We start from the raw sequence: 20,211 nt of genomic DNA on the forward strand, positions 1-20,211 counted from the left end.
TCTGCTAATAAAACCTAGCAAACACAGTGGGAAGTACTTTATAAAATATGGAAACCCTATTTTAATGATTTATTTCTTTTTATTTATCTGCATTGGTGTTTTGCCCGGATGTGTGCCTGTGTGAAGGTATCAGCACCCCTGGAACTGGAGTTACAGGCAGTTGAGAGCTGCCATGTGGGCACTGGGAATTGAACCCAGGTCCTCTGGAAGAGCAGCCATTGCTCTTAAGCTCTGAGCCATCTTGCCAGCCCTTGAAAACTCTGTCTTTAAAAGCACTACCAAACTTACTGAGCCAAGGTGGGAAAGTGGGCGTGGGAAGGTGAGGTGCTAGAAAAGGCAGGTGGAACTCAGAAGCCAGGCTCCATGAGCACATTCATTGAGAAACCAGGGTATTTGTAGTCAGTAGCACCCATGGTAAATGGTGAGAAACCAGTGGCCAGAAAGCAAGGTGTGTTTACAGAGTGGAGAGTTAGAAGGGACCTGCCCCAGACCCATGGGGCTTGGCCTGTGTGAGTGGCCTCATGTTCCAGTGTGGCAAGAAGAGCACAGCTAGTGTAGTTCAGGAAGCCTGCACCGTATGCCTCAGATTATTCCTGCGGACACTATTGCCCACAGCCAGATGAGTTACAAGGAAGCCAGGGGCTCTGAACAAGAGCAGAATAAATATCAGAAGTACATTTACAGACACTTCTAGACTGTTAGACAACTGTGTTTTACATGTGTAGAAATGTAAAGAAAGGGAAATTTTAAGAAGTGTTGTAACAACTTTATAAGGACCAAATAGAGCTCCTATTAAAAAATGTACTAATCGGCACCTAAGGGCACTGTGGGTGTATTCAACGGCAGACTAAACCAACAGAAAGCAGCAGTATGTAGGGTGCTCAGAGCTTTGCAGCTGCTCTGCTCTCCCGCACCAGCTCCAAAGCAGCTGTGAGCAGTCTGAAGAGATAGCAAGCTGTGGGCTGGAGAGACTGCTTCACAGTTAGGAGGACCTAGATTTGGTTCCCAGCACAAAAACAGTAAGTGGAGCTTAACTTCTGAGCTGTTTAATTGGCTGACCCTTGAACTAGAACTTAGGGAACACTTGGAGATCAAAAGCATAGAATAGAGCCGGCTGGTGGTGGCACACACCTTTAATCCCAGCATTAGGGAGGCAGAGGCAGGCGGGTCTCTGTGAGTTCAAGACCAGCCTGGTCTACAGAGTGAGTTCCAGGGCAGTCAGAGCTACACAGAGAGACTGTCTCAATAAAAACAAAATAGAAAAATTATGGAAGGCCCTGGAAATAGTGATCATCTAAGGGAAACTTAACACGTGAGTGTACTGAGAGACACTGAGGGAAGAGAATGTGTTGGCAATGTTTAAAACGACAGAAATTTCCAAGCCCTGTAAACAAAACCCAAAGAATAAAACATCCAGCTGATGTCCAGCTAAGAGCGTCAGAGGTGAACACAGAGCAAGCACAGGAAAGATGAAGAGCTTTACTGCAGGAGAAGGAGCCTGCAGTCTGCGGGGTGGGAATTGACTGGAGTGTGAGGACTGCCAGAAGAGGGCGTCCGTCTCCCTGCACGTTCCTAGTCCAGCAGAGAGCCTAGGGATGAATGAACCAAGAGCTTTGGAAGTCAACGAAAATGCTGAGCAATTTCACATCCTGCAGATCTGAAGGAAAAACACAAGGGATATTTTTCAAGAAGAGAAAATTGACCTTGACAAAATACGGCTTTAATCTTATGGTAAAACAAGTCAAGAAATGAGGAGATTGTAGCCTGTGTAACCTGTGGAGTGACTGTGTTCAGCTGTGTAAAGAATGACCAAAGAAGACCAAAATGGCTGTCAGAGGCCTGCTCCCAAGTACTAGATAAGGGCTCAGAGCAGCTACAGACTCTGCTTGGCCAGTAGTTCTTATAGCCTTGGGAAGCCATCTGGCTTTAATAGAGCTGAAAAGGTACAGCCTCTGCTGGCCCTGCAGGTCTGCTCTGAGTGTGTAACCAAGAGATATAAGTGAGGCCCTTTGTCCAGCTCATAGCCATGTATCTGGAATAGGAAGCAGCCCAGCTCTCAGAAGATGAATAGACAAGTTAGTGCCATGCCCTTTAGCAGAAAGAGACAGTAACAAAATATAATGTGCTGCTCCTAACACAAAGTGGCGGGCTCCGGAGAACTGGGGGCTCCAGGCAAGTACTGTGGGTCAGGAGTACATAAAAGAGGGGACTTGCCAAAGACTGAGGAGTAGCTGCTGGCTAAGGCTTTGTGGAGAACATGGAGAGATGCAGGCCTTCGTACACTTCTGCTGGTTCTGTGTATTGTACAGCTGTTGTGAAATGTAGCTTGAGGCCTCCCCTAAAAACTAGCAGTGCCTCTGCCACATGATCCAGCAGTTTTGACTCCAGGGATACAACCAAAGGTAATTGAAAAAAGGAACTCAAGCAGATGCGTATGCCAGTGTTGGTTGTAGACGAAGCACCGTGTGTTTGTTCGACACTGGACGGATGAACAGAGAAAGGATGTGGGACGTGCATCAGTGGGATGTTATTCAGCTATACAAGGAAATGAAGTTCTGATTCTTGCTACACATGAACAGCATGAGCAAAGCAAAACAAGCCAGCTGCAATAGAATGATTCTAGACTTGTAGTAATGCCTTCAGTGTGTAAACTCATCCAAGCAGGTTGAAACTGACAGGGGCTAGAGCTGTGCTTCTCAACCTTCCTATGCTGCGACCCTTTAATACAGTTCATGTTGTGGTGACCCCAACCATAAAATCATTTTTGTTGCTACTTAATAATTGCAATTGTGTTACTGTTACGAATTGTAATGTAGATATGTGTGTTTTCCGATGGTCTTAAGCGACCCCTGTGAAAGGATTGTTTGACTCCCAGGTTGAGGACCAATGAAGTAAAGGGAGACAGAATGGGAAGCTGTGGTTTAACAGTTAAGAGAGTTTTAGCGACAGATGCTGAGTTCGGGGGATACTAGTGATGATGGTTGTGCTACTCTGGGTTTGGGCCCTCTCTAGGTACCCCATCACTGTTGTCCTTCTAGTGCAAGGTTCAGTATACAAGGAAAAGTGCCAGGTGAGCTATACCCGGCCCTGGGAGGTGAGGCAGCCTGGGCTGCACACTTCTGAGAAAGACGCATATCAGTGTGAGCAGACCCTACAACCATGTATAATGCAGCGAGTCAGCCAATGAGGCTATAGATACGGAACTAGAGACAGACTTTATCCGCATGCCCCAGAGTTCGTGGGAGAATACTGACAACAGTGGAATGGAATCTCAGCAGGGGCACAGGTTTAAGAAGCAGTCGTGGTCTGCCTGAGGCAGAAGTGAGGTTTAAGGGAGCTTGGCTGTGGACTTTAATTACACTTGCTATCCGTTAGGGATAGTTGCCACTCATTCTGTGGATGGCCAGCTCAGGTGTGTTGAGAGTACTGGATTGTCTAGGGCAGAATGTCCATATATAATGGTTTCTGTGTTCCAGCCTGATAATGTGGAGGTTAAGGGCACTTCACGCACCGGACATTGAGTTGTCATGGTTCCTGTCCTTGCAGAGGCTGTCACTGGCTGTCCACTATTACATTTTTTAAAGAAGTTTAAGTGTAGGACTGAGTGTGGGTCTCTGTGTGGGGCTGCAGCGGGGAGCGCTTGGATGCTAGCCGAGAACCAGATCCCTTCGCTTGTAGTAGAATGAAGGGATGAGCCCACGCTGTGCAGAGACCTCTGGTGCTCAGGAGGTGCTGGCGGAGCCATTTCTGAATAGGGCTTGTGTTTCAGATACAATTCTTTAAAAAAAGAAAAAAAGGAGGGGGAACCACTTCACAAATGTGTGTGTCATTCTTGTACAGGGGTCACGCTAGTCTCGGCATGTGGCCCCATCCTTCCTCCGTAAGGCTGCCCTTTCCTGACCTGTCCTCTTATCATTATCAGCCAAGGAGATCAGCTTCACTAACTGAGCAGCCGCAAGCTGGTCTCCCTAAAAGGGTCAGTTTCTGCACAGAAATTGAGTGCTTGGTGCTAGTGCCGCTCTGGGTCAGCATGCCCGAGGTGGCAGAGTCCTCTGAGTGCCTGATGGACTTGAGCGGTGGTCATCATTTCAGCAGTGCGGCTAATTTAGGCTTCTCTGCAGCACCGGGCAAGTCGTGGTGAATTAAAAGTACACAAATGGATAGAAACGCCTGTGAGTCACTTTACCACTGCTGATGACTTCAGCTAACACTGGAGGGATCTGAACACATGCTGGCTTCTCCCTGCTTTCAAACCTGGTATTTGGTAGATTTGTGAAGCTTGATTTTCCTGCCCCCGATGTTGAGTCAGACAGTGCAGGCAGCGTGGCAGACAGCGTTGAGCACCCAGCTCCTCTAAATACAGTAACACAGGAACGTCAGATCTGCAGGACGTCTTCCGGAATCAGCCTCTCTGGGGGCTGTTGGAGAGTCCCTTCCAGACCTGATGAGAGTGCTCTTGCTTTTCTGCCTGCACCAGCTGTGCGCTTCCCTGCCAGGATGTGGAGTGTACTTTTACCATGATCTCTCACCCTTTCTTGCTTCCTGTTCCCCTCCCCATTTGTTTTAGCAGTCATCCACTTCCAGTGGTAGTGTGTTTGGGTCTGGAAATGCTGCGAGAGGGGGCGGTTTCTTCAGTGGCCTTGGAGGAAAACCCAGCCAGGACGCTGCCAACAAGAACCCATTCAGCTCAGCCAGTGGGGGTTTTGGATCCACAGCCACCCCAAGTAAGTTGAGTTTTCCCGGTCCCTCGGTCCTCAGATGCCATTGTCATCCTGTGGTATCATCAAAGCTACAGGAACAAATACAAAAAGGGACAAAGCTAGAGAGGGTATTTGAACTCTGCCCACATTGCTCAGCCTTGGTTTTTAGATTTATTTTAATGAGGTGTTCTCTGCTGAAACAGAGAAAGGACAGCAGAGCTGCAGAGAGACGAGTGTGATGGGCTGCTTCTCCCTTCTCTCCCAAGGCCCAGCTTGCTCTGTCTCATAGGACTGAGGCAGCGTGAAGCAGTGTGGGCAGATAGGAGCCACGAGCAGCCCCACACTGGCAGTGCTTCCGCTTGCCTGGCTCTCTGACTCTGAAGGGCACGAGCAGTCAGCTTCAGCCTGCCTCTTCCTAGCACTGTCTTCTCTGCGAGGTCTTCACATTCTGCATTGATCTGCCTGTCCCAGTTGGAAGTTGGGGTGGTGTGTCCTGCTGCTGCTGTGGCTAGGGCTGCAAGTTGGGTTCCTCTCCTTACCTGCTTCCCTTTAATGTGCTGTACTGAGCTGTACAGACAGTGAGTCTTGCCCTCTTGTGTCCTCTGGCTGTTTTCATAGTATTCAGGCCTGTGGAATTATGAGCAATGTTTCTGCCTCAGTTTTGCTCTCTATGTAGATCAAGGACTGATGATTCTGATGTCTCTGGTCTGGTAATGTGGAAGGATTGCTATCAAGGCATTTCCCTCCTAAGTCACCAGGCTACCCCAGGAGGGATTTAGACCATAGAGTGGATGGATCTCAGAAGTCCTATTCTCAAAAACTGTTTTGCAGAAGGACAACAGAATCCTGAAAAGCAAAACAAAAATAGGTGTGTGCCACATCAGGGACTGCGAATCCTGATGTAATGGAAATGTTTGACTAGCTGTCCCCCAGGGCCGAAGGGCTCTGTGGACAAATGCTGTCCCAGTGTGGTCCTTTCAGAAGTGGAGCTCGGCTCCGATACATGGAACATGTCAGACACCACACTTGCACACAGTCACTTGGTGGCTGGTCAGAAACCGGGCTGCTTCCCAGATGGAGGTCAGCTGTGAGGCCCGAGTTACCAGCCGGTTTTGTTACTGGCTTAGATGTGCCGTATCCCTGTAAAAATTACTCTGCCAGCTAATTCTTTCTGACACGCTAGCTTTAGCTTGTCAGCTGGCCTTCCCTAGAGGTCAGTCTGAGCTGGTGTGCACTAGCTCATGAGCGTCAACCTTGCACACCCCTCCGCACACCCATACATATCCAGTGCCTGAAGTCAGCCAGAGGGAGTGTGGACCCAGCAGGAATGGCAGAGAGCCGCACTCCAGGACCCTTCTCCCTGTGGATGGCTGTTAGACTCACCGTCTTCCATGCTGGACACTAGTGGTCCTAATGCTTTTTTATGACAGGAGTGCTTGGATCTAAACCCTGTGACCGGGTACATGCAGGCTAAGGAGAGGCAGGGGCAGTGCAGGAGCTGGGCTGTGTTTGTGCCCTTCTCTCTGCGGCCTCCAGTGACTACCTTTCTCCACACTGACTCTAACAGCCGATGCTTGTGAGCACTTTGCTTTTCTGGACTGAATCCTGCCCACTTCTCACATAAGACCTTCTCTGCTGCCTTGTCCTCATTGCTGTGAGCTGTGTGTGTGTGTCTTGTCTGTCTGTCTGTCCCCAGTCATCTGGTTTGTGGAAGGAGTCTGCTCACGATCTCCTCCTACCTCTATTCCTCTTTGCCATAGTCAGGAAATCTACCACAAATCAAATATCTTTTTTTTTTTTATTTTGGTTTTTCGAGACAGGGTTTCTCCGTAGCTTTTTTTGGTTCCTGTCCTGGAACTAGCTCTTGTAGACCAGGCTGGCCTCGAACTCACAGAGATCCATTCCGCCTGCCTCTGCCTCCCGAGTGCTGGGACCAAAGGCGTGCGCCACCACCGCCCAACCAAATCAAATATCTTTGAGCTACTTTTATTTTGCCGCAGTTCCTTTTACAGTCTCTTAACAACTGGAGGACAGAATCCAAGTTCCTTTCAGCCTGGAGTTGAGGCTGCGGGAAAGACAATCTGGGAACACTAGCCGGAAGCCGATGAGTTCCCTCATTGACTCCACCAAATAGGCTGTTAGACTCTGGGGTCATTTGAAACTCAGCACCCTGTATGCGCACTGTCACCCAGAAGGGCCTGCTGCCTCCCAGTCTCGTGCTGACAAGAGTTAGCATTGCCCTCCACACGCTTTTCTCTTCGGGATCTACAGGGTATCTGTGTGAGAAGGGGGTGAGCTGTTTGTTTGAAGCCTGTAAAGGGCTCCCGCCATGGCTGTTCCTCTGGAAGCCGTCCTGTGTTCTGTGACCTCAGACCTTCAGAAAGCTGACACCTGACCTCTCTAACAATCTTTAGGTCAGATTTGATTTGGAATGGGTCAGCCTTGATGTTGGATATTGTTGGTGATTTTGCCAACAGAGTTAAGGGGACCTATATGAGGCCTGCAGGGTGGTAGCCCTGAGCCAATGCCAGCTTTACCTGTCTTTGTTATCCCAGATTAGTCCTTGGCTAGATCCACAGAGAGTATTTTCTGATCGACCATTTCCTTTACAATGAAACACACTCTATCCGCCAAGACATTTAGTTAGCATGTTGTTAAAAACTGGGCCAACAACCAGTTGTGTTGGCTCATACCTTTAATCCCAAAGACAAGTGAATCTTCGAGTTCAAAGCTAGGCTGGTCTAAAAACAAGTTCTAAGCTGTCAGAGCCATACAGGGAGACCCTCTCTCTAAGATAAAATCAAATCTAGGTCAGTGAGATGGCAGTGAGAGTAAAGGCACTTGCCACCAGGGCCAACATTCTCAATTGACACCCATGTGTGGGAAGAGTGAAGTGACCGCTCTGTCCGTGCCATGGCTCACACGTGCCTACCGACGCATGTGCACACACAGAAAGTCAGTAAACTGGTGTGGCTTTTTTTTTAAGCTACAGACTATTAGTGTGGAGCCATTCGGAGAGAACCAAGAAACATTGTTGGCCATAGAAATAGGAGGCACAAACAGTCCGGTGCCACATTTCAGAGCAACTGAGCTGCACGGTGGACCCGCAGTGGCGGTGCCATCCCCGCCTCCTGAGCACCTGCCTGCTCTGTGCCGACTCTGAGAAGCCTCAGGGACGGGATGAAAGAAAGCAGGGAGTCTTCAGTCTTCAGAGCCTCTGTAGTAGAATTGCCTGGGTGGTGTCGAGACTGTGACCTAGGGTAGCTGAGTCCTTGCATGAGGTCACAGCTATCCAGTAGTTACCCTAGGCCTGACTGCAAACCTCAGTTTGTTCCATTGCAATGGAGGACAAAGGTATCTTTATTTTTAACCAATTACGTGAAAGTGTGCATACTGATGGGGTTTTGTGCAATGTCTATATATATGTAACATGTGCGTGTGTATATATGTGTGCATGTGTGTCTTCACATCAGCTCACATTCAAGGACAAACTTCTAAACATTTACTATTCTTCAATGGAGGAAATATTTTTTTAAAAAATCTCTCTAGCTTTAAAAAAAGAAACTAAACACCATTACCCATAGCCCCTGCTGTTCAGTAGGACCCAGAACAACCTCCTTCTGTGTGTTTGCTTCTTTACTTCATCTATTTATTTTATGGGGGGCGGAGCTTGCACACGTAGCAGCCCGAGAGTGCAGGCCAGAGGACAGTTTTTCAAGAGTTGATTCTTCTACCATGTGGGTCTGAGGATCAAATTCAGGTTGTAAGGCTTGGCAGCAGGTACCTTGACCCACTGAGCCATCTTCCTGGCCCTTCCTAATTGGCATTTCCCTGTCCCTGCTTCCCCAGACTCTGGTAGCCACCTTTCTACTCTCACCTCCTATGAGATCAGTGTGTTTAGGATCCACAGATAAGTGAGGTCATGAGCTACTTGGCTTTCTCTGCTGCGTCTTAACTGCATCTCCATATTCATCAACTGGATTTTATCCTTTTTTTGTAGCTAAATGAAATATATACTGTGAGACTGGATTCATCTGACAAAAGGATCCTTAAAGAGAGAAAAGGATGGAAGTTTCTAAGTGTCTGCTAACTTTATCCCATTAAGTCTTTGTGTGTCCCTTTTCATGTGGTCACACCACATTCCACTGAGAGGAGAGCCCACCCCTAATCTTGTCCTTGAAATTGCCGCCTGAAGTTTTTGTTGCTAGGAGAATAAAGCTGGAGAGAGACTCTTGGAATAACAAGCATGGGTACTCCGCTTCTGAGGAGGAGCAGAGAGCCCAGGGCACAGCCTCCTGGCGTGCCCTCAGGATCAGACGTGCTTGACCTCGTGGCCGTGGTCTTCAGGGCAGTGGCTGTGCTTTGGCAGTACCTAGAAATTGGTTATGACAATGTGCCTAGCATGAGACCACTCCCTCCTCAGCTCAGCTCAGGGGCACTGCAGTGGCCGCAGCAAGAGTGGCAAGAGACCTAAGAACTCGTGGGTGGGATGGGCCAACCCTTCCGGCAGCTCAGCTTTGGAAGTGACTATAAGTGCGCCTCACCTCCTTGAGTCTCCTGGATGTGTACATGTTTGCATTTTGGCGGGAATTGAAGCCGGTGTCTTGCGGCAACACTCCATTCCCGTCTTGTCATGGCTGTGAACAGATTCCAACAGAAGAGCCATCAGAACACTGAAAGGACTTTGATTCCTCTGGTTTGGCACGAGAGACCAGACCTTGTCCATAGGAGGCAAGCAGCTGGCTATTTTTGGTGGGTGGGCCAAGACCCCTAGGAACCCTACTGTGCCAACTCCATTTTTGCCCCTTAGTTTTCTCCTTGTAGAGCTGCGCCAGGAGTCCTGCGCCTGAGCACCGATTATTTCAGACTCATTATCACGGTGCTGGGCTGCACCGTGGCTCCTGTCTTCATGTCAGCTGATGCGTCCCCTTCTGTCGTCTGAGAAGGAAATGACATTGCCCTCCTCTTCAAATTCCCTCACACCTGTCCTTTGTCCCTTTAGATACCTCTAACCTATTTGGAAACAGTGGCGCTAAGACATTTGGAGGGTTTGGCAGCTCATCCTTTGGGGAACAGAAGCCGGCTGGTACTTTCAGCTCTGGTGGTGGAAGCGTCGCATCCCAAGGCTTTGGATTTTCCACTCCAAATAAAACAGGTACCCCACAAGTATGACCTGTGCTCGTGTGTGTGTGTGTTCGTGTGTGTGTTCGTATGTGTGTGTGCGCATGCACTTGAGAGCTTATGTAAGGTAGACCTCTGAGAGGCAGTGTCCTTGGGTGATTATATCAAGAGAGAGGATTGCAGTAAGGAGGAAAGTTACTTTGTTCTCCAGTTTATTTTTGTATTTATTGAGTGTTTTCTGCATTTCTAACATATAAGACATACTTTTAAAAAAGAGGAGCCAATGGTGGTGGCACATGCTTTTAATCCCAGCACTCGAGAGGCAGAGGCAGGCGGATCTCTGTGAGTTCGAGGCCAGCCTGGTCTACATTGTGAGTTCCAGGCCAGCCAATGCTACATAGCGAGACCCTGTCTGCAATAAAACAAAACAAAAATTTTTCTTTTGCAAAGAGGATATACACACTGAAAAGAATTTAATCTTCTCAAGGAAGACCATCAAAATATTTAATAATTGTGGATAAACCAATTAAACATGGCAGTACATGCTTATAACCCTAGCATCTGGGCCACCTTTTTTTTTTTAATTTTTACTTGAAATATATATCTATAACCAGTTAGTAGTGATGCCTGCCTTTAACCCAGCACTCAGGAGAACTGCATCGGAACTACTGCTGGAGGCTACCAACCAAGGAAGGGCCCATGGCCTCCCTGCCAGCCAGCCCTGGGTCTGCACCTGTCCGTCCCCAGTTCTTAAGCAGTGTGACAGAGCAAAGTGGAACACGATAGGGCATGAGAGGGTCCGGTCCCAGCTCCGCCATCCACCCATGCTGAAGCTAGATGAGAACACCCTGAGAGCTCAGTGTCCCGCTGGAGGGAGGGCCTGGGCTGTCAAGGAAGGAACGGGAGCTCCTGGGAAGCAGCTGCCACCCGCCACACCTGAAGCTGAGACCTTAGTGTGCACCAGTAAATCTGCTTCTTGGTGGAAGTTCAGCCTCACTGGCCATTCTATTTCATTTAGTAGTTCCGGGTTTGTTTTGCGTGTGTGTGTGTGTGTGTGTGTGTGTGTGTGTGTGAGAGAGAGAGAGAGAGAGAATATGCGTGTTTGCCTCCCTCCCTCTGTTTAATCTGTCTGCTCCTTCCCGGGTTATTTTCTGTGTCATTATAAACTCTCACCTTTCACTCACATCCATCAAGAAGTCTAAACATTGAGTACAAGGTGTTAGATGAAACCTTGAATGTCTAGGAAGAAAGTGCAATTAGATCCACTAGCAGTTTTAATAATTTAAGTACAGTGGGGTTTTTTTAGCACCTTTTTTTCCATTCTGTTCATGTTTGTAGTCCACCAGTCTCCATAGCACAGCTCGGAATTTCACTCAAGGTTTTAAAATACAGAATGGCAACCCAAACACGAGCCGTGGCAAAACGTGTCTCCTCAGCTGTGCAGCCCCTCTGAAAGATAGACACTCGCACTCGCCTGACCGCTCACCGTGTTCGTGCCCTTTGATCTCTCCTGATCCTGTGGCGGAAGCAGTAGGGTGACTGTAGTCAGCCAGATCCACCTCGTGGTGACTACATTCTTTTTTTTTTTTTTTTTTTTTTTTTTTTTTTTTTTTGGTTTTTCGAGACAGGGTTTCTCTGCGGCTTTGGAGCCTGTCCTGGAACTAGCTCTGTAGACCAGGCTGGTCTCGAACTCACAGAGATCCGCCTGCCTCTGCCTCCCGAGTGCTGGGATTAAAGGCGTGCGCCACCACCGCCCGGCGTGGTGACTACATTCTTTCAGTGACAATGGCCCTGCCTCCTTAGTCTCGTCACATCCTTGGTGGTCCGGGGTCCCCATTACTCCAACATGTGTTTGAGCTGACTGAGGAAGAAAGCGCTGTGCTCCCCCGCCTCCGCCCCCCAGTAAAGACCCTAGCATCTCCAGCCAACTCCGCATGTCTTCATTGCCCTTCTCCTCTAAACCTCAGAACTAGAGCAGTATCTTGAAGGTTTGGGGACTCCTCAGGAGCAGGGAATTGGCTCACAGCAGATGGTCCTCCCCCAGAGGAGACTGTCTAGTGTTTAACCTGGCCCTGTTCTGCTGTACCGCATGCCTCACGATCCACCCTGCCTGTTAGGACCTGGAGTCATAATGTGGGATCCGACCTAGACATTTAAACCATCCTCACAGCTGACTAACCAGGTGCCAACCTGGTTCAGTTTACCCAAAGCCTTTCTCAAAATGGAGGGTCAGTATGCTTTATAGTGCGGGTTGCAGAGAGAAAGCACTTGAAAAAGCTCGTTTGTGCCTCAAGTCAGGGATACCGCGATAGGCATACGGCCACCTGGCTGTAAATAAATAAAATGCATGTGGCTAAGTGCCAGCATCATCGCCCTGCTTCTGCTGTGACCCCGTTTGTGGGTTCTGCCACAAACCCGGAGCCTCCAGTTTTATTAGTTGGGTTTCCCTGAAGCCAGGAGCCTACTCTGTGTGGTAATAAATAATAAATCCTTTGCTAGGCTGCTATGTTGAGACACAAACTTTGGGGATGGAGTTTCCTTGAGGCGTCCCAGACATCGTGGGGTTGGAAAGAAACCCGGATGGACCCGCAGAGCTCTAGAGCTCGGGCCGATTTGCTCTCACCGGACTTCACATAAGTTCCGTCCGCTTCAGGAGGCACCAGGCGCTCAGCTCTTAGAGCTGCGGTTCCCTTCCCTAGTGGGAGAGGCCGTCAACTGAGAGATTGAGGTTGGGGTGTTGTGCTTTTTGGGTTCTTGTGTTGGATTTACTGACGGCTTATCTCCCTTCTGGCCGCTTGATGCCTTCTCTTCCTGTCTCCTTTTCTTTCTCCCTGTTTCTGTTTGCCTCTGTTTTGCTCAGGTGGCTTCGGTGCTGCTCCAGTGTTTGGCAGCCCTCCTACTTTTGGGGGATCCCCTGGGTTTGGAGGGGTGCCAGCATTCGGTTCAGCCCCAGCCTTTACAAGCCCTCTGGGCTCGACGGGAGGCAAAGTGTTCGGAGAGGGTACTGCGGCTGCCAGCGCAGGAGGATTCGGGTAAGCTGCAGGTGGGACCTGGGGAAACCACAAACTTGTGGCAGCCCGAAGCATTGGGGCCTGGAATTCTTACATTCTCCAAACCAAACAGTGACCTGAAGGCCTTGCATTGAAGTGGGCAAAAACACTGCTAGTAGATTCCTTTTTTTTTTCTCTAAGACAAGGCTCAGTGTAAGTAGGTTCTTAACCGTGGTTGGATGTTGGCCACATTGCTGGCTGCCAGTGTGTAGCATATAGGTCGTTGATACCTTGCTCTCTGAACCAGGTGTAGCTGCAGCCAGGCCTGTGCCTCAGGTAGTCCTTATATTAGAAAGTCCTGAAGAAAGCTCTCAGTGTGTCACCTCTAGGAGTGTTCTCTTGAGACGCCTGTTGGCCTTTACAGACACCTCTTCTGCCCCGTCCCAGCCTGACCCAGAGTGGGGTGCCCTCCACACTGCTGCTGTCCTCCTGGCTGTCACCCAGCTCCTCTCATGGCCTGTGCACATCAGAAAATGCCAGGCGGGAATTAGCTTCTAGGCCCTAGAATTTGAGTCTGGTTGCCAAAACCCCAAGGAAAGAAATAGCCTTTGCTATACCATAAGTTTCAACTTAACGTATGTGCTGATGGCTACAGAATCCCTCATTTGAAGGAGATGCTGATGCCAAAAACGCGCCTGGACAGGTTCTCACTCTTGGTGCTCGACTCAGAACAGAACTGAAGGTTAGGAGTAACGGGTGTTTACCCTAAAAATAAAACATGCTCTTACCAAGCTTGGCTCCACAGAGGGGTGCTAGACTGCTCAAGGAGAGCGTGCAAGTGACGGCATTTCTTAGATTTCTGTGGAGGCTAAGGGACCTTGGACACTTCTCTTCAGGAACTGCAAGAACACAGTTAAAGGGACCTTTCAGAAGAGAGTTCAAAGCAGTGGTGGCGCACACTTTTAATCCCAGCACTCGGGAGGCAGAAACAGGAGGGTCTCAGTGAGTCTGAGGCCAGCCTGGTCTACAGAGCTAGTTCCAGGACAGGCTTGAAAGCTACAGAGAAACCCTGTCTGGGGGCGGGGGGGGGGGAGGAAAAGAGTTCAGACCCTCCCAAAGCCTGTGTTTTCCACAGATCTGGTAGACTCCCGTGTGATAACGCTGGGAGTCTTGAGGTTCTGCGCATTTATTTGAAAGGCGCTATTAGCTTTACTAGTAGAGAAGTATCCTCAGACGGTTAGAAGTGTAGCTCAGTGGTAAGATCTGCTGAGCATGCTCACAGTCATATGACATCCCCAGCACCGCCTTCAGAAAGCTAGCTTTTTTCCTATATTGGTAGCAGATGCCTGTTCAGGAGGCTAAGGAAGGAGGATTGTGGAATCTGAGGCCAGCATCCCAAAAATAGTAATAATAAAGAAATAAAAACAGACTGGGGAGATAGCGCAGTCAGTAAGTACTTTCCACAGAAGCACAGAGACCTGAGTTCAGTCCCCAGCAACATAAAGAGCCGAGCATGTGGCACGTGCTTTGTGATTCCTGCAGGAGGAGGTCTGTTTCTGGGGCCTGCCAACACTGAGTCTCAGTCCCAGGTCCCAGTGGAATCCTGTCTTGAAAAACAAGGTGCTAGCTCCCAAAGGATGGCGATTGAGGCTGATCCACACACCCAGGAAGCTGGAGTGTCTGGAATATCTTAGGAATCATGACTGACTAGCACGTGTCCTGGGGCCAGTAGGTACCAATGCAGACATTAAATCCTTGGAAAGAAACCAGGTCCCTGGTGCCATTCTAACTCTGACCCTGACAAAGAGCCGAGGTCACCCCTTCAGAACTGGGAACTGCTGGCTGCCCTTTGATATAGCATTTACCCCGGCTCTTCTTTCAAGGCACCCTAACTCATCCCTGCCCACCTTCTGCAGGAGGCCCCCACTGAACCCCTCAGTGATTTTAGTTATATCCTCAACCCCATTTGCTGGACCAAATCTGGAGGGAAAACCCATAGGTGAGGTAGCAGAGGAGAGAAAACGATGTCTTTTTTACATTGTTTTGTGTATTTATTGATCTTTATGAAACAAACAAGATTCTCAGTGAAATAACTTGGAAATGGTTGTACATGCACGCGTGCATACACAAACACACAGTGAACAGATGGGTACTTTTGTGTACACATGCCCTTTACTCATTCAGTAAAAACAAATAGGCCGGTGATAGTACTTAGTAAAAGCACTGCCGTGAGAGCTGATGCTTCTGTGATAAAACCCTTGAGAAGAGGACAGAGTCTACTCTGAAAGTTGTGCCTGACCAACATCGCACACCGTATCACTACATGCCAACATCCATGCACAACACATCACACACACACTACACAAATTCTATTTAAAAGGAAGGAAAGGACAAGTAGAGGACTGGGCTTGTAGTCAGTGGTAGAGCACTGCAGAGCTCAGGAAGCCTTGGCGCGGCTCCTGCTCCCACGCCTTATAAACCAGGGGTGATAAATGTCCCAGTACTGAGAGATGGAGATAAGAGGGTCACAGGGCATGGTGGCACAACCCTTTAATCCCAGAGGCAGGAGAATCTCTCTGAATACAAAGCCAGTCTGGTGTACATAGCAAATTCCAGAACAATGAGAACTACATAAAGAGACCCTGTATCCAAAAAAAAAAAAATCAAGTTCACAAAAAGTCCTCCTTGGCAACATGGCAGGTTCAAAGACCAGCGTGGGATTCATGAGAACCTGTCTCAGGAAAATAAAGAACAGTAAAATAAATAGAATCCCCAGACTCCATGGCATTAGCTTGTGAAACCAGCCCTCCGTAGACTGAAGCAGGAGGAGCGTTTGAGGCCAACCTAGGCAGCATAGCAGAATCCAAAAAGAAGCCATGACAGAGTTGAGGCCAAGGAGGAACTGGGCAGGTGAATGGGCAGAGCAGGTGGTGATAAACGAGCTCTAACTGAATGGCCTGAAAGTGAGGGGAGCGGGGCAAGAAGCTGCTGTGTTTGGTCTCAGTAACCTGGAATTGCTGTCAGTGGCTAAGGACTGCTGCCCCAAGTGGGGCAGATCTCACACTGCATTCCTGATGCCTTCCTTCCCAGAGCCAAGGTAAAGGCTTTCTCTGGGCTGGAGCCCATTTTCTCTGAGTCTTTTAGCCCAGTCCAAGCCTGTCACCGTGAGTCATATGTGGTGCGTGCAAGCCAGTGATGGTGAATGAGGTGGACGGGTGGCACAGGGACGAAGGGCCGCACTAACCCTGTTCATTTCTCACTGGAACACAGGTTCGGGAGCAGCAGCAACACTGCGTCCTTTGGTACCCTTGCCAGTCAGAACGCCCCCACCTTTGGGTCCTTGTCCCAGCAGACCCCAGGCTTCGGGACCCAGAATAGTGGATTCTCTGGGTTTGGATCAGGCACAGGAGGTAAATGGCTACGTTCTTTTCTCCCTCAAAGAATAGGTGTTCTGGACACTCAGCTCAGTGTCTTAAAAACTGAAGTGGCTAAAAAATAAAAAGTTCTTTAATTAGACTGGCAGCATTGTGCCATTACTGAGTTCGTTTTCTCTCAGGATTTGAGAACTCCAGATAATGACAGCCTTACAAGGCTTTGGATTCAAAGACGGGCATGGGAACCTTCATGTCTTGTATGTGTGTGCAGTGCTCTGCGTCTTCAGAGAGCAGAGGTCTATGCCCTGGGTTGTCCTCACACAGACGGAAGAGGCACATGCCGAACTCAGCAGAGTTGAGGTGGCTGCAGGGCTAATAGCGTGAAAGGAAAGGAGACAGATGGGTGTCGATAACAAATGACACAGCATGGCTGTGCACAGACACACACACCCTGCAGCCAGAGCTGGGGACCCTAAAACAGTGGCCGAGCTGAGTGTCCCCTCAGCCACTGTTTAGACAGGGTCGGGGAAGGCTTGTCGTAGGACCAAACAGCTGCCCGACCTAGCTCAGTGTTGTAACCTCCTCCTCTCTTTTTCCAGCGTTCACCTTTGGATCATCTAACTCGTAAGTAGTTGTTTCCTGTGCTGAGTCTGAACCTAACTCCTGCTGGACCTGTGTGCTCTGCTGTTTGCTGTTTTCAGAGCTGGGCTGGAATGCCAGGTTGAGCAGCAGGTGTGGGTTGGGGCTCTCGGTGGCTGGGGGTGATGGAAAGATGAGTGACCTTCCGGGAAGCGGGGCAGGGAAAGGCTTTCTGGTTTCCCTGGTAGTGTCCCCAGAGCGGACCACTGCCTCAGGCTCCAGGCCTGAATCTAGCCTTGTCTGTTGGTCCTGTCTGCACTTCCTTCAAGCAGAGCAAGTGCAGCCGGAGCAGGGGCTGACTCTCCTGCACTTCCTGCAGATCTGTCCAGGGCTTTGGTGGCTGGAGAAGCTGAACCGGTGCCAGCATCCCTCCTGGATCCTGTGGGCCTCTGTGCACATCCCTCCCTCTGCAGAGCACACAGGAACAGGCTGTCAGATGAACTTTCTCGTGAAAACACACACCCAGGAAGAAACATCGGAGACCAAAGTGCATCAATCCCTAACTGCCTGTTTGTTCCTTTCAAATTTTACGTCGGGTTTATTTTTTTCCTCTGCTATTAAAGTGTTTGGACTGGTTCTGTACAGAATGTCTGTGTGTTTATTTAGGTCACAGAGAAGCCAAGGCAGCGAACTCTCCCCAGTGCTGTCCTGGGTGAGCCCTGCACATGGGAAAAGCAACGTGTGGCAGACACCTTTCAGAGGCTCCACCTTAGTGTCTATGCCACACGTCCTTTTGCTTCTGTCAGGCTCCTCTGAGGGCCACTGTGCCCTTGGGAAGAGGCCTAGAGACCCCTCCCGCAGCGCGGGCAGTCGCAGTCGTCCTGGAAGCAGCCCCTCTGCCCTGAGCCAGGCTCTCCCGAGACCCACAGATCTCCAGATTCCTCTTCCCCTCCCTTTTCCTCCCCCCATAGGGTCTCACTCTGTATCCCTGGCTGGCCTCAAACTCACAGTGCCCATCAGTTTCTGGCTCCCAGTGCTGGGGTTGCAGGCTTTCTGGTTCGGGTGATGAGAGTCAGAAGCCAGTTTGTCGGCTAAGGAGGAAGACCGTGCGGTCCTGTGCCACGAATTAAAAGTGGAAGTCGAAGTCGATGAACCGAGGAGAATCAACTGAAGTAGCCTCAGAGGTGCCACGGTCCTCTCTTAGGCTCAGGACTGAGCGGCAGGACAGAGAACGGGTGGCAGAGGCTGCTTCGGGCAGGATCGGGTTCTACAGGACTTCCTGCTGCTGGGCTTCTCAGAGAGCCGAGGTGGAGCAGCTCGGCCACTTGTATAGTCGGACAAGAGTTTCTGTGTAGCCCTGCCTGTCCTGGAACTTAGTGTAGACCAGGCTGGCCTTGAACTCACAGAGATCGCCTGCCTCTGCCCCCTGAGTGCTGAGATTGAAGGCGTGTGCCATCACCACACAGCAGATTTTTTTTTTAGGAAGCAAGTACCTAAAGAAAGCTTAATCTTAAACTTGTCTCTTATTGACAATTCCAGACAAATGCCATAAATTCACCAAACAGCCACAGCAAGAGAGTTTCGGCTGCCTTCCACACGTTACCGTCCATGGCTGTTGAAGGCAGGCCGGTGGGCCCACGGTGGCTCTGACACATCAGAGCCTTAGCTTACAACAGTTTTGATTACAGGTTTAACAATTAACATTAACAATGCCCATCATCAAGCCCCTGCATGCTTGTTGGGGGCGCTGTTGATCAAGGGGCAGAGGTCATTACTTGCCCCCCTAAACTGAGCATCTGTGGAACCAAACTCGAAGTCACACAAGATCCTGTCCCCAGGAGAGGCAGTCACTTCCACTGAGTTCTGGCTCTGTGCAAGTGCCCTAGGGTACCATTGCTTGGCCCAGCTGTCTGCTAGGGGGCTCAGGACTGAGTTGTCTGCAGTCGTCCACATCCTTCCTGCAGTGCTGGAGACCTGACCTAGAAATGTCTGTGGATGCGCAGAAGCAACAGCCGAGCCTTGGAACACACAGGGAAGGGCAGGGTAATGCTAAAGGGACTGCAGGCCCAGCTGTTCACTCATGCAGGAAAGGAGCCACTGGCTTTATGGGAGTCTCCCTAAGAAACGAACACCTGGCTTCTACCCCTAAGTAGCCAACTTCAGTACTAACTTCATTTCACAACTGGTAAAGCAAAACCGAACAGGACTGGGAGCTTAGGAGACCCACACACTGCCTTCTCCTTTTAAATCAAGGTCCATGAAGCACAGCTGTGTGAAGGACAGCGACACCCTCCAGGGCCCAGGTGGCAGCCGTGGTCCATTGGGGGGGGAGGGGAGTATGGTTCCTGCAGCGTCTTCCGGACCAGGCAGGAACCACTGCACTCCTGGCCTGGCATCCTGGGCCTCAGGACACATGCAATGTTGAGTGGCTGATTTGACCCTGTTACCTACCACTGTAATCCACCCCAAAAAAGGAGCTCAGAGGGGCTCAGCCCCCAGTGGCACATTCCTCCTGTGCCCCTGCACGGCAGTGAGTGGTGGGGTGTTATCTGCCCCAACACAGCTGATACGGCCGTATGGCGGGATGTCGCATGCCAACTCAATGGAGGATTAATGTGGAGAATTTGAGGTCAAGGGTTTAGACTGAACTGGTTTCTATTTATAAAAAGGAGCCCGTAGGGGAACAGAAGGGCAGAGGAATGGCTTGAGCAGCTGGGGGTCAACGGGATGACACGCCAGAGCAGAACAGGACGAGTGTCGGTTACATGGCCCCTGCTGGGAACTCTCCCCTTGGTCTTGAGAGACTGGTATGGCAGTAAGAAGCGTGTGGAGAGACACAAGCATATGGAGAGACAGCCTGCCTCGGGGCAGAGGGCCCCAGCTCCTCACAAGAGGCAGAGCCCCTACTTGGTGAAGCATGCACACAGTCTGTGGTCATAGACCGCGGAGAGCAGATAACAGTCCCCATGGGCACTGTACCTAGTCCTAGGTTGTGGCTCTGATGCCTGCTGGTTAGGAAAGGGTTGTTAGAACCCGGCAGGGGACACTGAGGCAGGTTCTTCTGGAGAGGACAGGAAGCCACTGAGCACACTAGTGGGGCCCATCCTTTATGTCCTCCTACTAAATAAGGACAGAGACTCAAAGAACTCCCCATCTGAGGCCAAGGCTGAGACGGGAAGGGGACACACAGCTAGTAGGACCAGAGTCACGCTGGCCACACCGTGACATCAGGGTATTACCAAACACCGTATTTCCAGTGTGTCAAACCCCAGACCACAGTTCTTCCCCTCTGCCCTTGACCCAGGACAAAGCACTGCCATGTTGTGTCCAGAAAGAGGGCAAGACTGTCTCTACAGAGGGCAGGCTTTGGTAGCGCCTGTCAAGGAGTTCACAGCCCGTGGAGCAGAACATGCCAGGCCCTCAAAGGTAGTGCACCTGTAGGAAGAA

General features: G+C 50.0%; 1 protein-coding gene across 3 annotated transcripts in view; it reads left to right on the top strand.

The window, feature by feature from the left end:
- The window catches only part of Nup214 (nucleoporin 214), a 78,158-nt gene extending 60,747 nt beyond the window's left edge, over positions 1 to 17,411 (top strand). For 2 of the 3 annotated variants that reach the window (XM_075985788.1, XM_075985790.1), the window contains exons 31-36: positions 4,568 to 4,724; positions 9,703 to 9,855; positions 12,682 to 12,853; positions 16,082 to 16,221; positions 16,785 to 16,809; positions 17,144 to 17,411. In XM_075985788.1, the coding sequence (XP_075841903.1) occupies positions 4,568 to 4,724; positions 9,703 to 9,855; positions 12,682 to 12,853; positions 16,082 to 16,221; positions 16,785 to 16,809; positions 17,144 to 17,177 (681 nt within the window). In that variant the 3' untranslated portion in view covers positions 17,178 to 17,411. The remainder of the gene's footprint in view (positions 1 to 4,567; positions 4,725 to 9,702; positions 9,856 to 12,681; positions 12,854 to 16,081; positions 16,222 to 16,784; positions 16,810 to 17,143) is intronic. The other variant, XM_075985789.1, reaches the window with a different exon arrangement.
- The last annotated feature ends 2,800 nt before the right edge of the window (positions 17,412 to 20,211 follow it).

The sequence above is a fragment of the Microtus pennsylvanicus genome, chromosome 9 (genome assembly GCF_037038515.1).
Source record: "Microtus pennsylvanicus isolate mMicPen1 chromosome 9, mMicPen1.hap1, whole genome shotgun sequence".
Taxonomy (NCBI): Eukaryota; Metazoa; Chordata; class Mammalia; order Rodentia; family Cricetidae; genus Microtus; species Microtus pennsylvanicus.